This window comes from Ursus maritimus, unplaced genomic scaffold, assembly GCF_017311325.1.
Source record: "Ursus maritimus isolate PB19 unplaced genomic scaffold, ASM1731132v1 scaffold_27, whole genome shotgun sequence".
Lineage (NCBI taxonomy): Eukaryota > Metazoa > Chordata > Mammalia > Carnivora > Ursidae > Ursus > Ursus maritimus.
In genome coordinates this window covers 34972568-34990705 of record NW_024425230.1, presented here as the reverse complement: position 1 = coordinate 34990705, position 18138 = coordinate 34972568, and the positions used below count along the sequence as shown (strand labels likewise).

Genomic DNA, 18138 nt, shown 5'->3' with positions numbered 1-18138 from the left:
TGGCTGGTTTCAAGCAGCCTCTCCTAAAAAATCAGTAAGGAGCGGGGTAGGGCTCATATTCTATCAGCCATGAACTCCTCTGTGTGAATTCGTGCACAGCTGTTTTCCTGCCTGGCAGGCTGAGCAGAGACATGGTTGGACGAAGAGGGGATGCTGGCTGGGGTGAGATGCCTGAGCCAGCGTCCCAACCCTAAGCAGGGTGTGTGTTGTCATTGGGCAGGATGGTGTGATGGTACATAGAGGGGGACAGAGTAAGAGAGAAGCCGATGAACAGCGCTCACTGCCCAAGTGGCCAGGTGGCCTTACGGAGAGTGGAGGTGCTGCTGATAGGATAGAGAAGCCCAAAGAAATATGACCATCACCTGGGCAGTGTTCCAGGAGGGCTTCCTGGAAGAGGAGGTCTCTCTGGGGCTGCTGGGGCGCAGGGAAGCAGCAAGCTCCTCTCCACTTAAACCTACATCTACTACGGACACTTATTATGGAAATGATTGGGGGTTTCCTCTTCTCTCATGGAGGCCAAAGATTTATCCAGACTGCCCTCCCTGCGGTTTCTTGCTCCCCCCACCATATACCACCCCCCCAACCCCCTAACTCCAGACCAGCCCCATGTCAGTAAAGCTTTGATCTGAGCTCTGGGTCCACAAAGCTCCCTTCACCTTCATGAGTGGGGCACCCCAGGCAGACCCCTTCTTCCTGGCCTGTCCCCATCAGCAGTGGGGACCAGTCCAGTGGGGCCACTGCCAAGTCAGGCAGCCCTGCAAAAGCCCCAGGGTGGGCTGAGCATGAGGGAAAATGGCCATTCCTGCACCTGGACACCTGCCAGCTTCTCTAGACTCTTCCCAGCGAAGGCCGTCTGGGCGCTGGCCCTTGGCGAAGCTTCAACCACGCCTCCTTGGAGAGAGAGAAGGGCAAATCACGCCACAGATGCATGGAGTCCAAGTTTGTCTCGTAAAATCCCCCAGGCCAACCTGACCCTGTCCCAGTAGATACAGGGCTATCTGTCCTTCCCGAGTGCCGCACGGTGTAAGCCAGTGGCCCCCAACCCATGGTGTCGTGGGCGTGAAAAGTTTATGTGAGACAAGAGTAAACATTAAAACTTGACCACTCATGTGTTTCTTTAATGGGTATTAAAAAATGGCACGCCAATGAAAACTGAGGTTTCATAGCGATTTTTGCTTAGGATTGGGGTCAATTTAAAAATGAAACTGATTTAAAGTCAATTTAATGAAAATTAAGTGAAAACAGTCAGCGTGTTGCACAGATATGGCCAAAGTCACGTGAGCGGCGCATGAAAAGCAGAAAAGGGATGGGCTTTGAGATGATCAAACCTGGGTTTGGATCCAGGTTCTTTTGTTTGGTGGTAGTTGTGTGACCTTGGGCCAGTCACAGAGGCCTCTTGGGATTGCAGTCCCTGGAGTCAGACTGCCTCAGTTCAATCCCAGGCTGTGACTTTATCCCCTGAGGGATCTTGGGTAAACTACTTAACTTCTATGGGCCTCCGTTTTCTCATGTCTAAAGTGGGGAACACAGCACCCCTCTTACAGGGTTGTTGAGACGATGACTGCTTAGAACAAAGCCCGATCCACAGAAGCCCTCGATGAAATGGTATCACGTATTACTATTGCTAAATGTAATAAAGCAATACTTCTACTGAGCTCCTCATCCCTGCCAGACATTCTGGGGTAATCAGCATCATTTCTAATTTTTCATACTAATCCTACATGGTAGGCATTACAATTTCCGTGATCCATTCTAAAGAGAAGAAGTGACTTGCCCAAGGTCACACACTTCCTAAGTGACAGGGCCAGGATTCACACCCCAAGTAGTCACTGCAACACTGCCCCTCATGTGAACCGCGTTGGGCTCAGACTCAGTTTCTCCCCCTGTACAATGGGTTTCACGTGCTCCCTCAAACCCCCAGGGCAGACTCTGGTCTGGTGGCGCCCAGGCATTGGACCATAACCTGGGGCCTACTGTTCAGTCCCTGCCATCCTCTCTGGGCGCTGCCTCCTTGGGTACTAAATGACATGGTCGCATCCTGCGGTACATGGATGATGTCTGAATCACCACCCTTTTGTGGGGAACGAAGCATTTTGAACTTGTCCTCCACCCGCCTTGTTTCCTGGGAAGTCTCATTATATACATAGGTTTGCACTGTGTAAAAACAAGGCCTTTCCCCATGTCTCCTCGTGTCCCGTCTGAGTCACAGTAATAATAATGCTGAATAGTATGGGACCAGCTGGGCCGAACTGGGCTGCCTGCTGTGAACTGCTCTGCCCCTTCCAAGGCCCTCCTCCCTTCAAGAGACCCTCTTCCACCTCCTAGTCCTAACCCCTGTAACTGCCAGTAGCCTCTTCTTGTCTGGAAGGAAAGCCTTTAACCTAATAACAAATGGCCTTGGGAGAGTCAGGAAGGAGCACATGGCCACCTAGGGGGCTGGCCTTATAAGCAAGGTGATAGTAACCTCAGAGGGCATTAATTAATGGGATTTCAGGCTCTCGCAGGCCTGGGTGAATTTTCATTGATTAATTCATTCATTCCACGACTATTTATTGCTTGCCTACCCTGGCCAGGCACTGCTCTGGTCCCTGGGACACAGAAGCAAACACAACGTACAAGAATCCTTGCTCTCATGATTACATTCTGCTGGAGGAGACAATAAACAAGGTGAATACATAAATCGGAAACAACGCGAAAGAACGAGAAAGAATCTCAGAGAGACCGAGGCCGGGAAGGGTGTTTACGTCTGGGTGTGCGTGTGCTGGAGGTTGAAAGTTTCGTTGGCCGTGCCAGGAAGGCCTCCAGGAATGAGTGATGTTGGAGGAAAGGCCTGAAGGAAGTGACAGAAGCTCTTTGGTGAGAAGCAGAAGGCACAGCAAGTGCAAAGCCCAGGATGCTCGGCTCAGAGAACCTTCCAGAGACTGTGTGGGTGGAGCAGAAGGAGCAGTGGGGGAGGAGTCGAGGATGAGGTCAGAAAGGCAGGGGAAGCCAGATCACAAGGGGCCTTACTCAGAGTAAGAAGGGAGCCCTGGAGGGCTTGGAGCAGAGGAGGGACGTGACATGATCTGACCTACATTCTAGCAGCGTCCTTCTGCCGACTAGGGGGAAGAGCCTCAAGGGACAAGGGCAGATGCAGGGAGACAGTTAGGTGGCTGCTGCCACAAGCCATGGGAGCCTTCCTGGGTGCCCCCGCAGTAGCCCCCAGCTCCCTAGTCCTCCAGGCCGACCGAGTAGAGATGGGTAGGCGGAGGGCAGACCAGAGCTTTCCCAGCGTGGATGATGTGGGACCAGTGGAACTCCCAGGCTGGGGTGTGGTGGGGAGAGCGAGTTTTAAGATGAGCTGGAATGCAGGCAGCTCCACACGGAAAAGAGAAAAGAGCGGGGACGTTCTGGGTGACCATTTGGACACATTCGGGACAGTCGCTGGGGCCCCTTGCTGAGCCTGCCAGCGTCTCTGCCCCTGGCTGGCCTCACCGTCAGCAGCAAGCACATTCCACAGCTGATGCTTGGCTTGTGGTCTGGCCTGGCCCTCTTCCTTGGTTTCTTCTGCTCTGAAAGGCTTTTAAAATCAAAATCTGGGTTCTCTTTAAGTTTGGGGCATGAATCACTGCTTCTGGGCCTGGGAAGGGGATGGTAGGCGGGAGCCCCATCTGCGGGTGCCCCCTCTCACGTAGGCTTGTGTGTCACTACGCATGTCTATGTGACAGGCTCCCAGTCAGAGCACTCGGAGTCGGACTCGCTCCCAAGCTCCCTGCCAACCTTTCCAAGCGCCCGAGGGCCGCCTCCATGGGCCCTGAGACCCCCACGAAGTCGACACGTCTTGAACAGACTCGACTTCTCCTCCTCCAGCCTCTTCTGCTCAGGCCAGTAGCAGCAGCCATTGGCCTCTCTGATGCCTTTCCTCCCCTGGTGACCAGGCCCTGCTCCATTCTGCGCCTCCCAGGCTCACTCCTCTTCTTCCTTCTCACCACCTTTCCATCAGGCTCTGGTGTCCCCTGTCCCTTGCCTGGGTCAATACCACGGCCATCTTTTCATTCCACCCACCCCCAGTTGTCCTAGCGCATTCACCCTCCCCTCGTCCCAGGACTTCTCAAAACACAGATTCGAATAGCCACCGTCCTCCCTCAAAAACCTTCAGTGGCTCCCCATCTGTTAAATCCGATGCCTTAGCTGGCTTTCAGGTCCTCTCTCAGTGCCTCAGTCCACGGTTCCCTTTGGCACATCCTCCAGCGTCCTGCTGACCCACGTCAGGCCCTCTGCCCAGACACACCCTCTACCCTTCCTGCGTTTGCAACCTTTTTCAACTCTCAAATCCCAGAGTCTTTTATCTGTAGCTGGAATAGCTTTAGTACGTCTTCCCTTATATTATAGTTATTTCCCTGAAGACCCGCTGTCTCCCACCCAACCACAAATCCACTGCAGGACCAGATGCATCTCTTCTCCTTTACCCACTAGCACCTGGCACGGGACCTGGCTCCTACGGGCTACCGTGTTAGGACCCCCCGGGAGAGGGCATGTGCAGAAAAATGTACCACGTCCGTCTTGCCCTTGGATAGCTTTCTGCTTACTCGGAGAGACAGTGCTTACATATTTCATATCTATTAATCGAGCACCATCGATGGCACTGTGGGAGAGCTGGGGACACGGGGCCTGATAGGGGAGGTGGTCTCTGCTCTCAGTCCAGTGCGGAAAGACGTTCAAGCAACCGTGATAGTGTGTGGTGAGCAAAGTGCAGGGGGGCCTTGAGCTCAAACAGGTCTCCAAGGTCGGATTGAGGGGGTAAGGTGAGGCTTCCAGGGAGAACTGGTACCCAAGTGGAGACCTGAAGGATGAATGCGAGGCAGCCAGGATGAAGGAGGCGGTGGGATGGGAAAGAAGGAATGATCCGGGGGAAGGCCAGAGAGAGCTGGTGTGTTTGAAAAACTAGGAAGCTCAGTCTGCTGGGGGTGCTATAGGGGTGTGCTGGCACTGGAGTCTGTGCTTCTCAGGGTGAGGACCGAGCACAGGCCAGCGCCAGCTCTTCAGGGTCTGCTTAGCTCTCTTACAGTCTGGACTCAACCTAATAGCAATAGGGAGCCACTGAAGGTTCAAAGCCGGGGAGTGACTCTGCTACTTTGTATTTTAGTTTTACCCCTGCTGCTATTGAGAAAGGTCTGATGGATGGGAATGAGAGAGACAATGACACCCGAGTTGGGCTGGGGCCTCAAGGAGGTCCCAGGGCCCTCCTCCTCTGCCCCCAGGTCTCTCTCCCTGATGGGGCATCCTTTCCCACCCCACCTGGGCTTCACTTTGCCTGTGCCCCATCTGGAAAGGCTGACTTCTTGGGTATGCGACCTGGGCAACTGCTCAGGGTGGGCCCTACACTCAGAAGGACCCTCTCTTGGTTTAATGCTCTGCTGTGACATTCTTAATCATTTTAAACAAGGAGCCCTGCATTTTCATTTTGTACTGGGTTCTGCAGATTATGTAGCTCACCCTGCATGTGTGGAAAATGGGGTGAGTAAACTCAGAGAAGAGTCCTGTCTAGAAATTATTTATGGGACTTTAGGCTTGCTGCCCATTACTGGGTCTGAGGGACAATTCTGGTAGAGGAAGAGAAGATGGACATTACTTCGTGACCTTTCTGGCAGCAGGAGGGGGCAGTAGTCTGAGGCTCTAGGAGTGGCCAGGCAGAGAGGGAGAACTATGGAGACTGGGGACACACCCAGAGGTCTATAGAGAATGATTTCAATGATCTTATCCCACTTGCCTGCCAGAGATGTAGGAATTCTACCATTAGAACTTCATTCCTTTGGCTGAAGCATTGCTTGCTCCTTAAATTATGTGTAGCAGATTAGATTCCTAACTTCATCTTTGGCCAGAAGGCCTGCCCCTGAGTCCCCATGTGACCTTGGGAAAACCTTTAAAAGCCTCAGTTTCTCCATCTGTCTAATGGACATACCCCCCTTGTCAGGGCCTCTAAAGCTTCACCTGCCCTCCCCCCCGCCATAGAATGAACATGTGGGAATGCTCAGCAGGATCTGCACCCACTTGCCCATTTTGTGTTTTTTTCCCCCCAAGACCTTCCTCGGGCACAGTCTTCCTAATCTGCAAAGAAATAGGCCCAGGAAATCTGCAGGGTCAGGATTTCTGGTAGCCTAGCCCAGCTGGGTGATGCTGCTGGAGGAAGAAAGCTGTCAGCCCCAGCTGCAGAGGCAGGAGCCCCTTCGCTGTGTCATCCTGTTTGGAATCCTGGAGCACGTTGCCATAGCAACTTGCCTAACTCACCCCACATGCCACGTGGAAAAACCTCTGTCTGCTTTCGCGCATCACCCAAGCCACAGCCTGGCTTCCCCTAAGTTAGAGGATGAGGCCTCCATCATCCACAAGGGCTGAATTGGATGCATCTCAGGGGCAACGGAATAGTGGGCTAAGGGAGGTCCCCGGCCTCATCTATATGGTCTGCTGGCTGGTCTCTGCGCCTGACATCCCACCATTAGCCCCTGGTTCCTTCAGCTCAAGGCACAGCCCAGCAAATCCCTGCAGGTAGGACACATGAAGTTGTCGTCACTCATTAGGGCTCTTTAGCATGAATTAACTCATTGTTAATGGTCTGGGGCTCAGAGCAGGTTTTGATCAGGGGAATAGGAGCAGAAACTTGCTCAGCCTGGACCCTGAGGATGAACTAGAGAGCAAGTCTGGGGGCAGATGGAGTGGTCCAGCGTATTGGGCACTTGAGGGGCAGGTGGTAGGGCCTCTCTGGGCCCCGAGCTGTGAGACAAAGGAGGGCGAGCGGCTCCCACGTTCCGAGGCACGATGTGTCACTCCCGAGCGGGTGCCCCTGTATGGGTGGCCATCTGAGCGCTGATCTCATTTTCCCAGGGGACAGCAACTTCCGCAAGGTCATCTTACTCATCTTTCAATGCTCTCCAGGCCCATTTCCCAAAGAAACATCATGAATGGATTCAGTCCGAGCTGCGGCTTGGGGGTCAGACAACCCTGATACTGCCTCTTACTCTATCGACATGACCTTGGGTGAACCATTAACTCCTCGCGTGCAACCTGGTGACCGGGGCAGTGAGCTCATGCAGCGGTAGCCAGGCCTAACTGAGATGCGAAAAGATGCTTCACACCGCGGCTGGCAGCCGTCAAATAATAAATGATGGGAAGGGTAAGAACCGGTCCTGGGAGCCGGGGGCTCACTGGGTGCCAGATGCTGTTCTAAGTACTTGATAGGTATGGACCATGAACAGATCATCTAACGTCCAGAGCCCGGCAGCGTGTGAAGTCGTTGTTCTCCCCATTTTACAGATGAAGACAATGAGACCCCCAGAGGGCCTTACCCAGGGTCACCCAAGGAGAAAGGATTTGGATCCAGGCAGTAGGGTTTTCAGGCCCTGCACGTGGACATTATTACTGCTGCTCAGGACACATGCAGGTGAAAAAAGAAATGAGGGATGGAGACAGGGAGGCAGCGTGACCCCCGCCAACTTTTCCTCCAGGTGGGACTTCATTCATGTTGTGACTCAGGTCCTAAGAACACAGTACAAATGTCCTTCATGGAATGTTTTGGGAGCTTATTCATTTTGGGTTTACAAGATGACCAACTGCAGTCTGTCTCCTCTCCTCTTTCCTTCTGGGCTTTCAGCTAAGAATTTGTACAGTTAGGATTTACATGATGAGGGTTGGGTATGATCCCTACCCAGACCACAGCTCCCGCTAGCAAGCGCTCCATACTGAGGGGATGTGGGTGTCTTGGGAGCTCTCAATTGTTTGGGAGAAATGCTTTCAAATGGCTGTCCATCCTTGATGGTAGCCCGCAGTTTGGTGGTAGTGGCGGGGGGTAGGGACATTAAGTGGTGAGACTCAGCAGAAATACCATTTTGAAATGCATTAGTGCATGTTAAAAGCTTGTTTTGTAGCTGGCCTTCTCTGAGTCCGCTCGATGCCATCCCATACCTCAACATCATAAAGGCCACATAGGACAAACCCATAGCCAACCTCATATCCACAGTGAAAAGCTTTTCCTCTAAGATTAGAAATAAGACAAGGATGCCCAACGTTGCCACCCTTATCCAACGTAGTATCCAAAATCCTAGCTACAGTAATCAGACAAGAAAAAGAAATAAAAGGCATCCCAATTGATAAAAAAAGAAGTGAAATGGTCACTATTGGCAAATGACATGATATACAGAGAAAACCCTAAAGAGTCCACCAAAAAACAAAACAAAACACGAGTAGAGCTAATAAATGAACTCGGCGAAGTCGCAGGATATAAAATATACAGAAATCTGCTACATTTCTACACACTAATAATGCGATGGCAGAAAGAGAAATTAAGAAAACAATCCCTTTGGCAATTGTATCAACTAGAATAAAATATCTCGGAATAAATTTACCAAAGGAAGTGAGAGAAACATTCTCTGACAACTGTAAGACATCGATGAAAGAAATTGAGGATTGGGGCGCCTGGGTGGCTCAGTCAGTTGAGCATCCCACTCTTGATTTCGGCACAGGTCGTGACCTCAGGGTTGTGAGACTGAGTCCTGCATTGGGCTCCACTCTGGGCATGGAGCCTGCTTAAGATTCACTTTCTCACACTGTTGCTGGGAGTGCAAGCTGGTGTAGACGCTCTGGAAAACAGTATGCAATTTCCTCAAAAAGTTACAAATAAACTACCCTGCAACCTCTAGGTATTTATCCAAAGGATACAAACATACTGGTTTGAAGGGGCACATTCTCCCCAATGTTTATAACAGCAATGTCCACCACAGCCAAACTAGGGAAGGGGCCCAGATGGTCTTCGATAGACAAATGGATAAAGAAGATGTGGTACATATATATACCACGGAATATTCCTCAGCCATCAAAAAGAAGGAAAGCTTGCCATTTGCAACGATGTGGGTGGAACTAGATGGGATTATGCTAAGCAAAATAAGTCAGTCAGAGAAAGACAATGATCATGGGATTTCACTCATATGTGGAATTTAAGAAACAAAACAGGTGAACATAGGGGGAAGGGAAGGAAAAAGAAAATAAGATAAAAACATAGACAGAGGCAAACCACAAGGGACTCTTAACTACAGGAAACAAACTGAGGGTTGCTAGAGGGGAGGGGAGTGAGGGATGGGGTAACTGGGTGATGGGCATTAAGGAGGGCACGTGATTTGATGAACACTGGGTGTTATATGCACCTGATGAATCACTAAATTCTATTCCTGAAACTAGCAATACAGTATATGTTAACTAAATTGAATTTAAATAAAAAATTATAAATTAAAAAAAGATTCTCTCTTCCCTTCTCCCTCTGTCCCTTCCCCCTGCTTGCACTCTCTGTCTCTCTGTCTCTTTCTCTCAAAAAAAGGAGAGAGATGGAGTAGGACACAAAATAAAAGGGAAAATATAGCATATTCACAGATTGGAAGAATTAATATTGTTAAAATGCCTGTACTGCCCAACGCCATCTACAGATTCAGTGTAATCTCTATCAAAATACCAATAGCATTTTTCATAGAACTAGAATAATCCTAAAATTTGTATAGAGCCACAGAAGACCCAAATAGTCAAACAATCTTGAGAGAGAAGAACAAAGTTGGAGGTATCACGATCCTGGATTTCAAACTATACCACAAAGCTGTAGTAATCAAAACCACATAGCACTGGCACAAAGATAGACACAAAGATCAATGGGACAGAACAGGGAGCCCAGAAATAAACCCACATTTATATGATCAATTAATCTATAACAAAGGAGGCAAGAACATACAAAGGGGAAAAGAGTTTCTTCAATAAATTGTGTTGGGACAACTGGACAGCTACATGAAAGAGAGAAAGAAAGAAAGAAAGAAAGAAAGAAAGAAAGAAAGAAAGAAAGAAAGAAAGAAAGAAAGAGGGAGGAAGGGAAGAAGGAAGGAAGAAAGGAGGGAGGGAGGAAGGAAGGAAAGGGAAGGGAAGGGAAGGGAAGGGAAGGAAAAGAAAGGAAAAGGTGAATAAAAGAAAGAGAAAGGAAGTAAGGAAGAGAAAGAAAGAAAAGAAAAGAAAGAGAAAGAAAGGAAAAAGAGAAAGAAGGCAGAAGAGAGGAAGAGAGGAAGGGAGGGAGAGAGGAACTTTCTTCCACCATATACAAAAACAAACTTAAAATGGATTAAAGGCCTAAACGTAAGACCTGAGACCATAAAACTCCTAAACGAAAATAGGCAGTAAACTCCTGGACATTGGTCTTAGCAATACTTTGTGGGATCTGTCTCCCGAGGCAAGAACAACAAAAGCAAAAATAAACAATTGGGACTACATCAAACCACAAACTTCAGCACGGTGAAGGAAACCACCAACAAAATGAAAGCCATCAAGATCTACTAAATAGGAGAAAACATTTGCAAATGTATATCTGATAAGGGGCTACTACCCAAAATCTATACGAAGTCATACAGCTCAACATCAAAAAAACGCAAGCAATCTGACTTCGAAATGGGCAGATCTACTGAACAGACACTTTTCCAAAGAGGACGTCCAGATGGCCAACAGGCACATGAAAAGATGCCGACATCACTCCTCATCAGGGAAATGCAAGTCCAAACCTCACTGAGCCCTCACCTCACACCTGTCAGAATGGCTAGGATCGAAAAGACAAGAAATACCAAGTGTTGGTGAGGGTGTGGAGCAAAGGGACCTCTCGTGCTGCTGGGGGAACGCAGAGTGGGACAGCCACTGCGGGAGACAGTGTGGAGGTCCCTCAAAAAGTGAAAAATAGTAAATACCATACGATCCAGTAATTCTACTATTGGGCATTGACTCCCCCAAAATGAAAGCACGAATTCGAAAAGCTATCTGCCCTGCCACGTTCATTGCAGCGTTATTTACAAGAGCCAAGATCCAGAAGCAACCTGAGTGTCCGGTGCCAGACGAATGGATAAAGAAGATGTGGTGTCTGCACCCAACGGAGAGTTACTCAACCACAAAAAATAATGAAATCTTGCCATTCACAGCAACATGGATGATGCCAGCAGGGGTTGCACTAAAGGGAAATAAGTCAGAGACAAATACCTACGGTTTCTTTTACAGGTGGGACCTAAAAACCAAAGCAAACGGACAAACAAAATGGAAACAGACTCAGAAATACAGAGAATAAACTGGTTTGCCAGAGGGGAAGGGGGAGGAGGGGTGGACCGAGGAGGTAAAGGGGGTTCAAGGTACAAACCTCCAGTTATAAAAATAAATAAGTCGCGGACACGAAAAGTACAGCACAGGGACCATAATTAATAATATTGTCCCCACTCTATATGATGACAGATGGTAGCTGCGCTTACCATGGTGAACGTTTTCTAATGTATATAAATGTTGAATCACTATGTTGTAACCTGGAAGTAATAATATACAGTATAACAATGGTACTTCTATTTAAGAAGAAAAAGAAAAAAAAACCTCTACCATTCAAAAGAAAGAAAGAAAGAAAGAAAGAAAGAAAGAAAGAGAAGAAAAAAAAAAAAAGCCAAGCCAGCTCAGAAGAAAGTTTTGTCCTAAGCAACGAGGGGAGAGGATGGAGGGGAAGTTCCCTGCTGCTGGAGGAAGTTTCCACTACAGGAGGGGAGAGAACGAGCTCCAGAGAGGTCATAAAGAAGGTGAGTCACCGCCTTGAGTGTCTTAAGGCCCACAGACGTGTGTGGGTGGGCGAGGACAAGGAGAATGGCCAGGAGACAGATAGCCCATATCTGGGGGTCCCGGGTGGGGTGGATGGGCTATGGTGTATAAATAGAAAGAAGGTAAGACTCTACCCCGATCCCTTCAGGGCCCTATGTGGAAGGGCTTCCACATGGAAGGGTCCAGAAGCTCTCAGCTGATGGGGGTAGTGGAGAGGCTTGGCTGACAAGCTCCCAGCAGGGTGGGACAAGCTTCATCTCTTTCTCCGCTCTTCCAAGGCTGGAGAGCAGGGCTTGGGTCTCTTTAGTCTTTGCACACTCATGCTGCCTAGGCCTGTGCTTTTTCCAGACAAGGTTTTCCTGCTGAACACGACTCCCACTCGCAGGGACACATGAGGGCCATGCTGCATGGCCTGGTTCCTCTCAGCTCCACAAAGTGCCAGAAGGCTCTCACACGAAGATCGCACTGACTTCCTGACAGTCAAAACTGCCATGGCAAAAAACATCCCTGAACTCCCATGACGATCAAGAATTTGGGCCAGGTCTTTGGGAGAGGAGCTGGGAACATTTGGGTTTCCTGGGGCCTGGGCATGCATGCCCCCTCTGAGCCTCCAGTACCCCGGCACCTCCTCTACCCTTCTCTTAGGGACTGGGTTTGGCAGTCACATCTCCGTGCACCCTCGACATCCCTTCCTGAATGGTCAGTATCTTGAGTGCTGCTGCTGCTGCTGATGATGGAAAAGGGAGACAACCTCCTTGAATGCGTAATGTGTGCTGGAACTTTCCAAGCACTTTATTTACACTTACTCATTTAATCTTTGGATAGCTCTGTAAGTTCTATTATTTTCATCCCCATTTTGCCGGTGAGAAAGCTGAGGCACAGAACCACTTAGTAGTTTGCCAAGAGCACAGAGTCCTGACTGGCAGAGCCCAGACCCAGTCCAGGCAGTGAGACCCCAGGGTCTTCACCCCCACACTGTGCCTGATCTCCCTGTGTGCCTTTATGGAGCCTGGCAGATAATGGGTGCTCAGTAAAGACGGAGGTTTTGAAAGAATCATCACTTATCCGGGCACCTGGGTGGCTCAGTCACTTAAGTATCCCACTCTTGGTTTTCGGCTCAGGTCACGATCTCAGGACCCTGAGATGGAGCCCTGTGTGGGGCTCTGTGCTCAGCAGGGAGCCTGCTTCCCTTCCTCCTCTCCCTCTGCCCCTTCCCCCATTCACACACACACACTCTCTCTCTAAAATCAATCAATCAATCTTAAAAAAAAAAAAAAGCATCACTCATCAACCTTTACTACAGATGTGTTATGATGGAAACTTCTTATCAATGGATCTGCTTTCTCTGGATATCAGCTATAGAAGTCTTTGGACTTGTCCGTTTCTTGCTTTCTTTCTTTTTCTTCTTGCTTTCTTGGTAGTTTTGCCCACCCATCACCCTTCCCAGCTTGTAAGCAGAAGCTCTGGCAAGATAGAGGCTCTGAACTCATAATGGCTTCAGTGCGGACTCACTCCCAGCTTGGCCTGTGATAGGTCCCCTGTTCCCCTGCTCAGCCAAACTGTGCTGTCACCGGCAGGCACGCTTCCTGGTAAACCTCACATTGAATCCATGTGATGCACAGTTGGGAGATTGACATCAATCTTGCTCTGGAGCCAGGGGAATGGATTCATCAACCCCACGAACTTTCCAATTTTCAGAGTCCAAACTAGAGTCACCCTTGTGGTTTTAAAATATCCACCTTTTTGTTCTTTAATTAGTCCCAGGAAATAATACTTTGACTTACAAACCGACCTACTTGAAGGCCTTTCCACATTCCTTCAAGACCCTGTTGAAATGTTACCTCCTCCTTCAGGAAGCCTCCCTGGTTAATCCAAGTGAAATTGAACTTCTTGTTTGAACCGCAGCCCTTAGCTTCTCTGTGCCGTTCACTCCCTAATCCTTCTATTTAGCTTTCCCTGGCCTTGCCTTATCCCCAGCTCCAGGCAGGGCCCAGATTGCACACATACTTGGTCCCCACCCCCAGTTCCTTGCAAGCAGATGTCGTTCCAACGTTGATTGATATGTTTAATGAATCCCATATTTTAAGAACCCAAACTGACCAGACATAACTCCAGGGTGGTTTTCTCCATATAAAGGGAATTCTGAGTCACAAATCCTGCCCTGGTCCTTCACCCCACTCCCCTGGCGCACACACCCCCACCCCATTTCTGCTTGAGTAACAACAATACTAACAACCATTGCTTCTGTCCTGCTGTGCCCCAAGCCCTGAGTTAAGGACTTTTCTGACAGTGCCTCACTTAATTATCTGGAGAACTTTATGAACGCAGTCCGAATTTCCATCTCCATTCCACAGAGAAGGAAACCTGTGGAAAGATTGCATAATGCACCCAAGGTCGTACAGCCAGTGGGCAGCAGAGCCAGAATGGAAGCCACGTTCTGATTGCACAGACTTCCCTCTCAGCTTCCTGAGGTCCAGACTGACTCCACTGCATCTCAGGGTCGGCGGGATGGTTGCCCCTCTCTGGAGTCACACAGGGGCGCATTCCCTTCTCCTCCAGCTGGATGGCCTTGTGATTCCAAGGCAGTTCCTGGAGTTCTCCTGCCTCCTGTCTAAGTGACCTAGAGTGGGCTTCTCCTCCTCCTGCAGCTGCTCTCTAGATGAATACTGGCCTGGTGGCAACTCTTCCTTTGTCCTCCCCAACACCCCCTCCCTCCAACAACTTAAAGCATTAATGTTCATTTTGTGGCTCTAGGATCCCAACCGAACTCCATCAGCCAGAGACTGTTGCAACTACAGGCCCTCCCAGAAGCTCTGCTATAGACCGAGTTGGGGGGGGTGGCTGTGCACTTGTTTCCGAGGTACCCCGGGACGGCGGTGAGTGAGCTCGGACTGGGGGGTCTCCACCTGTGCTTCCTGACGGCTCCTCTCCCGCTGCCTCCCCATCTGACCCCCGGTACCTGCCCCAGCCCCAGCCTGGAGCCCATACAGACGGCAGGCGAGGCGCGGGGTCCAGTCGCCGTGGCGGGCTCTGATCCCTGCCGGGGCACTCGGCCGCGCAAAAGAGAGGCCCCGAAAGCTGTCGCCGCCGGTCGAAGTGCGCCGCTGGCCTAAGCCCGGCGCCACAGGTACGGGTCGGGCCGGGGCACCGAGAGTGGAGAAGCCCAGGCTGGTTGCCCCAGTGCCGAGAGCCTAGGGTTGGCCTCTGGCTGCCCGTCGTGCGCCCCGCCGGACCGAGGTCCCCGCCGCGCCCGGACACCTGGATTGCATTAGGCAAGCGGCGCGCGTGTCGGCGACGGCGGCTTCCCCAGATTATTGAATAACTGCATAATTCCAAGCGCCGGTTGCCCAGTCCCGACCCCAAGTATCAGGTAATGTTTCCCGGGCCCTGGCGCCCGGGCTGCGCCCGTCGCCTTTGGCTCGGCCGGCGACCGCACGCCACCGCCTAGGGGCCCCAGCCCTGGGGCTTCGTCCGTCCCCAGCCCGAGGGATTCTGGGCAGCTCGCGGAGCCCAGGTCCCCCCAGCCCTCCCGGGCCTCTGTGTCCCGCTCTCCGAACTTCAGGCGGCTCCCTCCGCAGGCAGGAGGGCGGCCGAGGCGGCGCTTGCTCCGCGCGTCGCGTCCCCTCCAGCCCGGGCCACGCGCCCTCCGCGCTCCCGGGACGCCCGAGAGTCCCCGGCGCGGCGCCTGGACTGGCCAGCGTGTCCGGCGGGGCCGCTAGCCTTCCGCGCTCCTCTTCAGCTCTCCCCCAACTCTTCCCCAACTCTTCCCCAACTCTTCCCCACACACCAAACTCCCGGCTCCAAGTGGCCCGGGCGCGCCTCCCTCTTTTGCGGAGCTTGGCGGAGCCGCTAGACTGCAGCCACTTCCCGGGGGGATCCCTATGCCCCCCCACCCCCTCCCAGCGGCCAAGCGCCCACCCCGCGAGGGACTCCCACGGGCACGTACCTGGCCACAGGCTGAGCGCCCAGGCCACCAGGAGGCCCCTGGGCAGGTCCATGGCGCGCGGCGCGGCGGCGGGGGCCGGGTGCGGGGCGACAGGGCAGCGGGCCCGAGCGGCAGCCTCCTCGCGGGCGCCCCGAGCCTGCACTGCGCGCCGCGCGCCCCGCTCCCTGACAGCCGCCGCTCCTGCGGAGGAAGTGGGAGGGCTCGGGCGGCGGGGAGGGGCGCGCGGACACGCTCGCGCCGGGCTGCAGGCCAGTCTCGGCCCCTGTGCCACCTGGGCAGGCGGCGTGCCGCGCCCCCGCGCCGCCCCCGCACCCCCCGCCCCGCGCCCCCACCCCACCTCTGCCGCGGAGAACTGCCCTCTACACTCCGCCACCGAATTCCACGTCGCTGCGGGACAAGTGGCTTGTATTCCCATCTCCCAGAGGGAAGAGCGTCACAAAGCTCCGAGGGGTATCTCAGGTGACCCGGGGAACACCGACCACGACTCAGGTCTCCCGTGGCCCAGGAGAGCGGTTGCCCCTCAAACGTCAATTCCGAAACGTGCCCCTGCCTGCGCGCCCCGGGGAGCTTGGCATGTAAAGGCCCCAGTGCTTCTTCTGACCCCGGAATAAAGGCAGGTCCCAGCTCCGCCTGCACTGTCGGCCCTTCCTACCTGAGGCACCCAGCGCAACCTGGATCTGGTGCCTCCTTCTCCAGCAGTGAAGCTCTTCTTTGGAACGCAGCCAGCAGCCACCGTCCTTCCTGGTAGCTCTAACCCCTGACAATTAAATCCCATGCACAGTTGTTGGACAAACTTTGCATCAGGACCTGGACCCCAGCCGGTAAGTGCAGAGGCTGGCCTGTCCAGCAAGGGGGAGAGCTGAGGCAGAGGGTGGGATGGCCCAGGTGGTGAAAGCTAGAGCATGGGCCCCCCATCACTTTGTCAGGAAAGCCTTCCTTGGCCACCTCCCAAACCCATATCTGCCCCAGGGCACCTGCTTGTTCTCTCTCCTTCGTTGTACTTACTAGTAGAAACCTATACATCAGTTGGTGTGGTCATTTGATTAACTTTCCTCTCCTTGTCCAGACTGAAAACCCCATTAAGGTAGAAATCCCTGTTTGGCTCACAACTGAACGCTCAGCCCTCAGCACCGAGGAACACAGTAAGTGGGTGGGTGGATGGATGGGTGAATAGGTGGATGAGAATTTCCTGTCTGGGAGGGACTGGAAGGGCTTCCCAAAGGAGTTGACATTCAGGCTGGATCCTGGAGGATGAGGTGGGTTTTGAGAAGGCCCAGGTTCATGCAAGTATATTAATGGGTGTTGTGCCAACATTGCTCTCTTCTCTGGCTATCCTGGCTTTTATTTGGGTAACCTCACCTCTCCCACTCAGCCACAGACTTTGGGGAAAGCCGATTCTATCCCTGGGAGGTGTATGTGTGTGTATGTCGGGGGAGGCCTGTGGTTTAGGCTAAAGTGACTCAGTGTATTCCATCCCCTGGCCCTAGTTTAAGAAAGGGAAATGTGACAAAGGAAGAAGGTTTTCTAGGAAACAAGCTTTCTTGCTCTTCTAAAAGGGCCCCTAGAATGAATGAAGGACAATGAAGTAACTTGCCCCTCCCTTCTCCTACTTGCATGTCCCCTCCCAGGCTGAGACAAAGAATCGTGTAGGCCCAGAAGCTCATAGCGGTTGGGGTAGGGAAGGGAAATCTGGCCTTGGCAGGAGCCAGACAGATGCTGGGTAGCAGAACGGAGGACCCAAGTCCAGGGCGGTCTTGTTGAGCCCCTGAATCAAGCCACCCCTTCAGCCTGCTCCCCTGAGGACGTTCCAGTCCTATGACCAATGAGTCCCCTTTATTGTTTGAGCAGGATTGAGTCAGGAGGCTTTGAACTTCGAGCATCCTAACTGGTAACAGTTATCCATCGAGCTGTAAACCACTGCCTTGCTTCACACAAATTCAGTCTTTCTCTGCTGGTTCTCGAACTCCACGTATATGGGGGTTGCCGGAAGCAAGTCCAAACACTGCTGGCTGAAGGGGCTGTAGGCAGGGGGTGCGCTGCATAACAATTCTGTATTGTGCCCCTCGTTAGCTCCCATTGTCCTCAGTAGGGCCAGTGGGAGTCCTGAATAAAATAGGTGTGCCTTCCAGTAATCCGGCAGGGTGGGGAGGGGGAGAGGTGTGCCTTCCCTCTTTCAGCAGGCAAAGCAGGCTAGAGGAGCGCACGCTGAAGGAGCTAGGGATGGAGCTGAGAAGACAAGAGAGAACCTCATATTTATTGATGTGATCATTATTATTTAACCATTCATTTTAATAATGTATTACTTAATGACTATTAAACATTGTCAAAATCATCCAGGGCAGCGGCATATGGGTGACAAGTGCACGATCCAGATTCGGTCTGGAGAAGCTCAGAGAACCGGACGAAGGGCTTTATGGAAGCTGGGATGTGAGTTGAGCAATGATAATAATAATACTGTGAAGGATTCTTCACATGTATGTAGCATATTTATTTTTCTTGAGATAATTCACAGACCGTAAAATTTGCTATGCAATTCAGCAAGTTTTAGTTTTCTCGCAAGGTTGTGCAACAATTAC

At 51.8% G+C, this 18138-nt stretch overlaps 1 protein-coding gene across 1 annotated transcript in view; it reads right to left on the bottom strand.

The window, feature by feature from the left end:
• Nucleotides 1–15629, bottom strand: part of ITGA11 (integrin subunit alpha 11) — a 111278-nt gene extending 95649 nt beyond the window's left edge. Inside the window, exon 1 of the mRNA XM_040643059.1 lies at nucleotides 15563–15629. Within this exon, the coding sequence (XP_040498993.1) occupies nucleotides 15563–15614 (52 nt within the window). The 5' untranslated portion in view covers nucleotides 15615–15629. The remainder of the gene's footprint in view (nucleotides 1–15562) is intronic.
• Between the last annotated feature and the right edge of the window lie 2509 nt (nucleotides 15630–18138).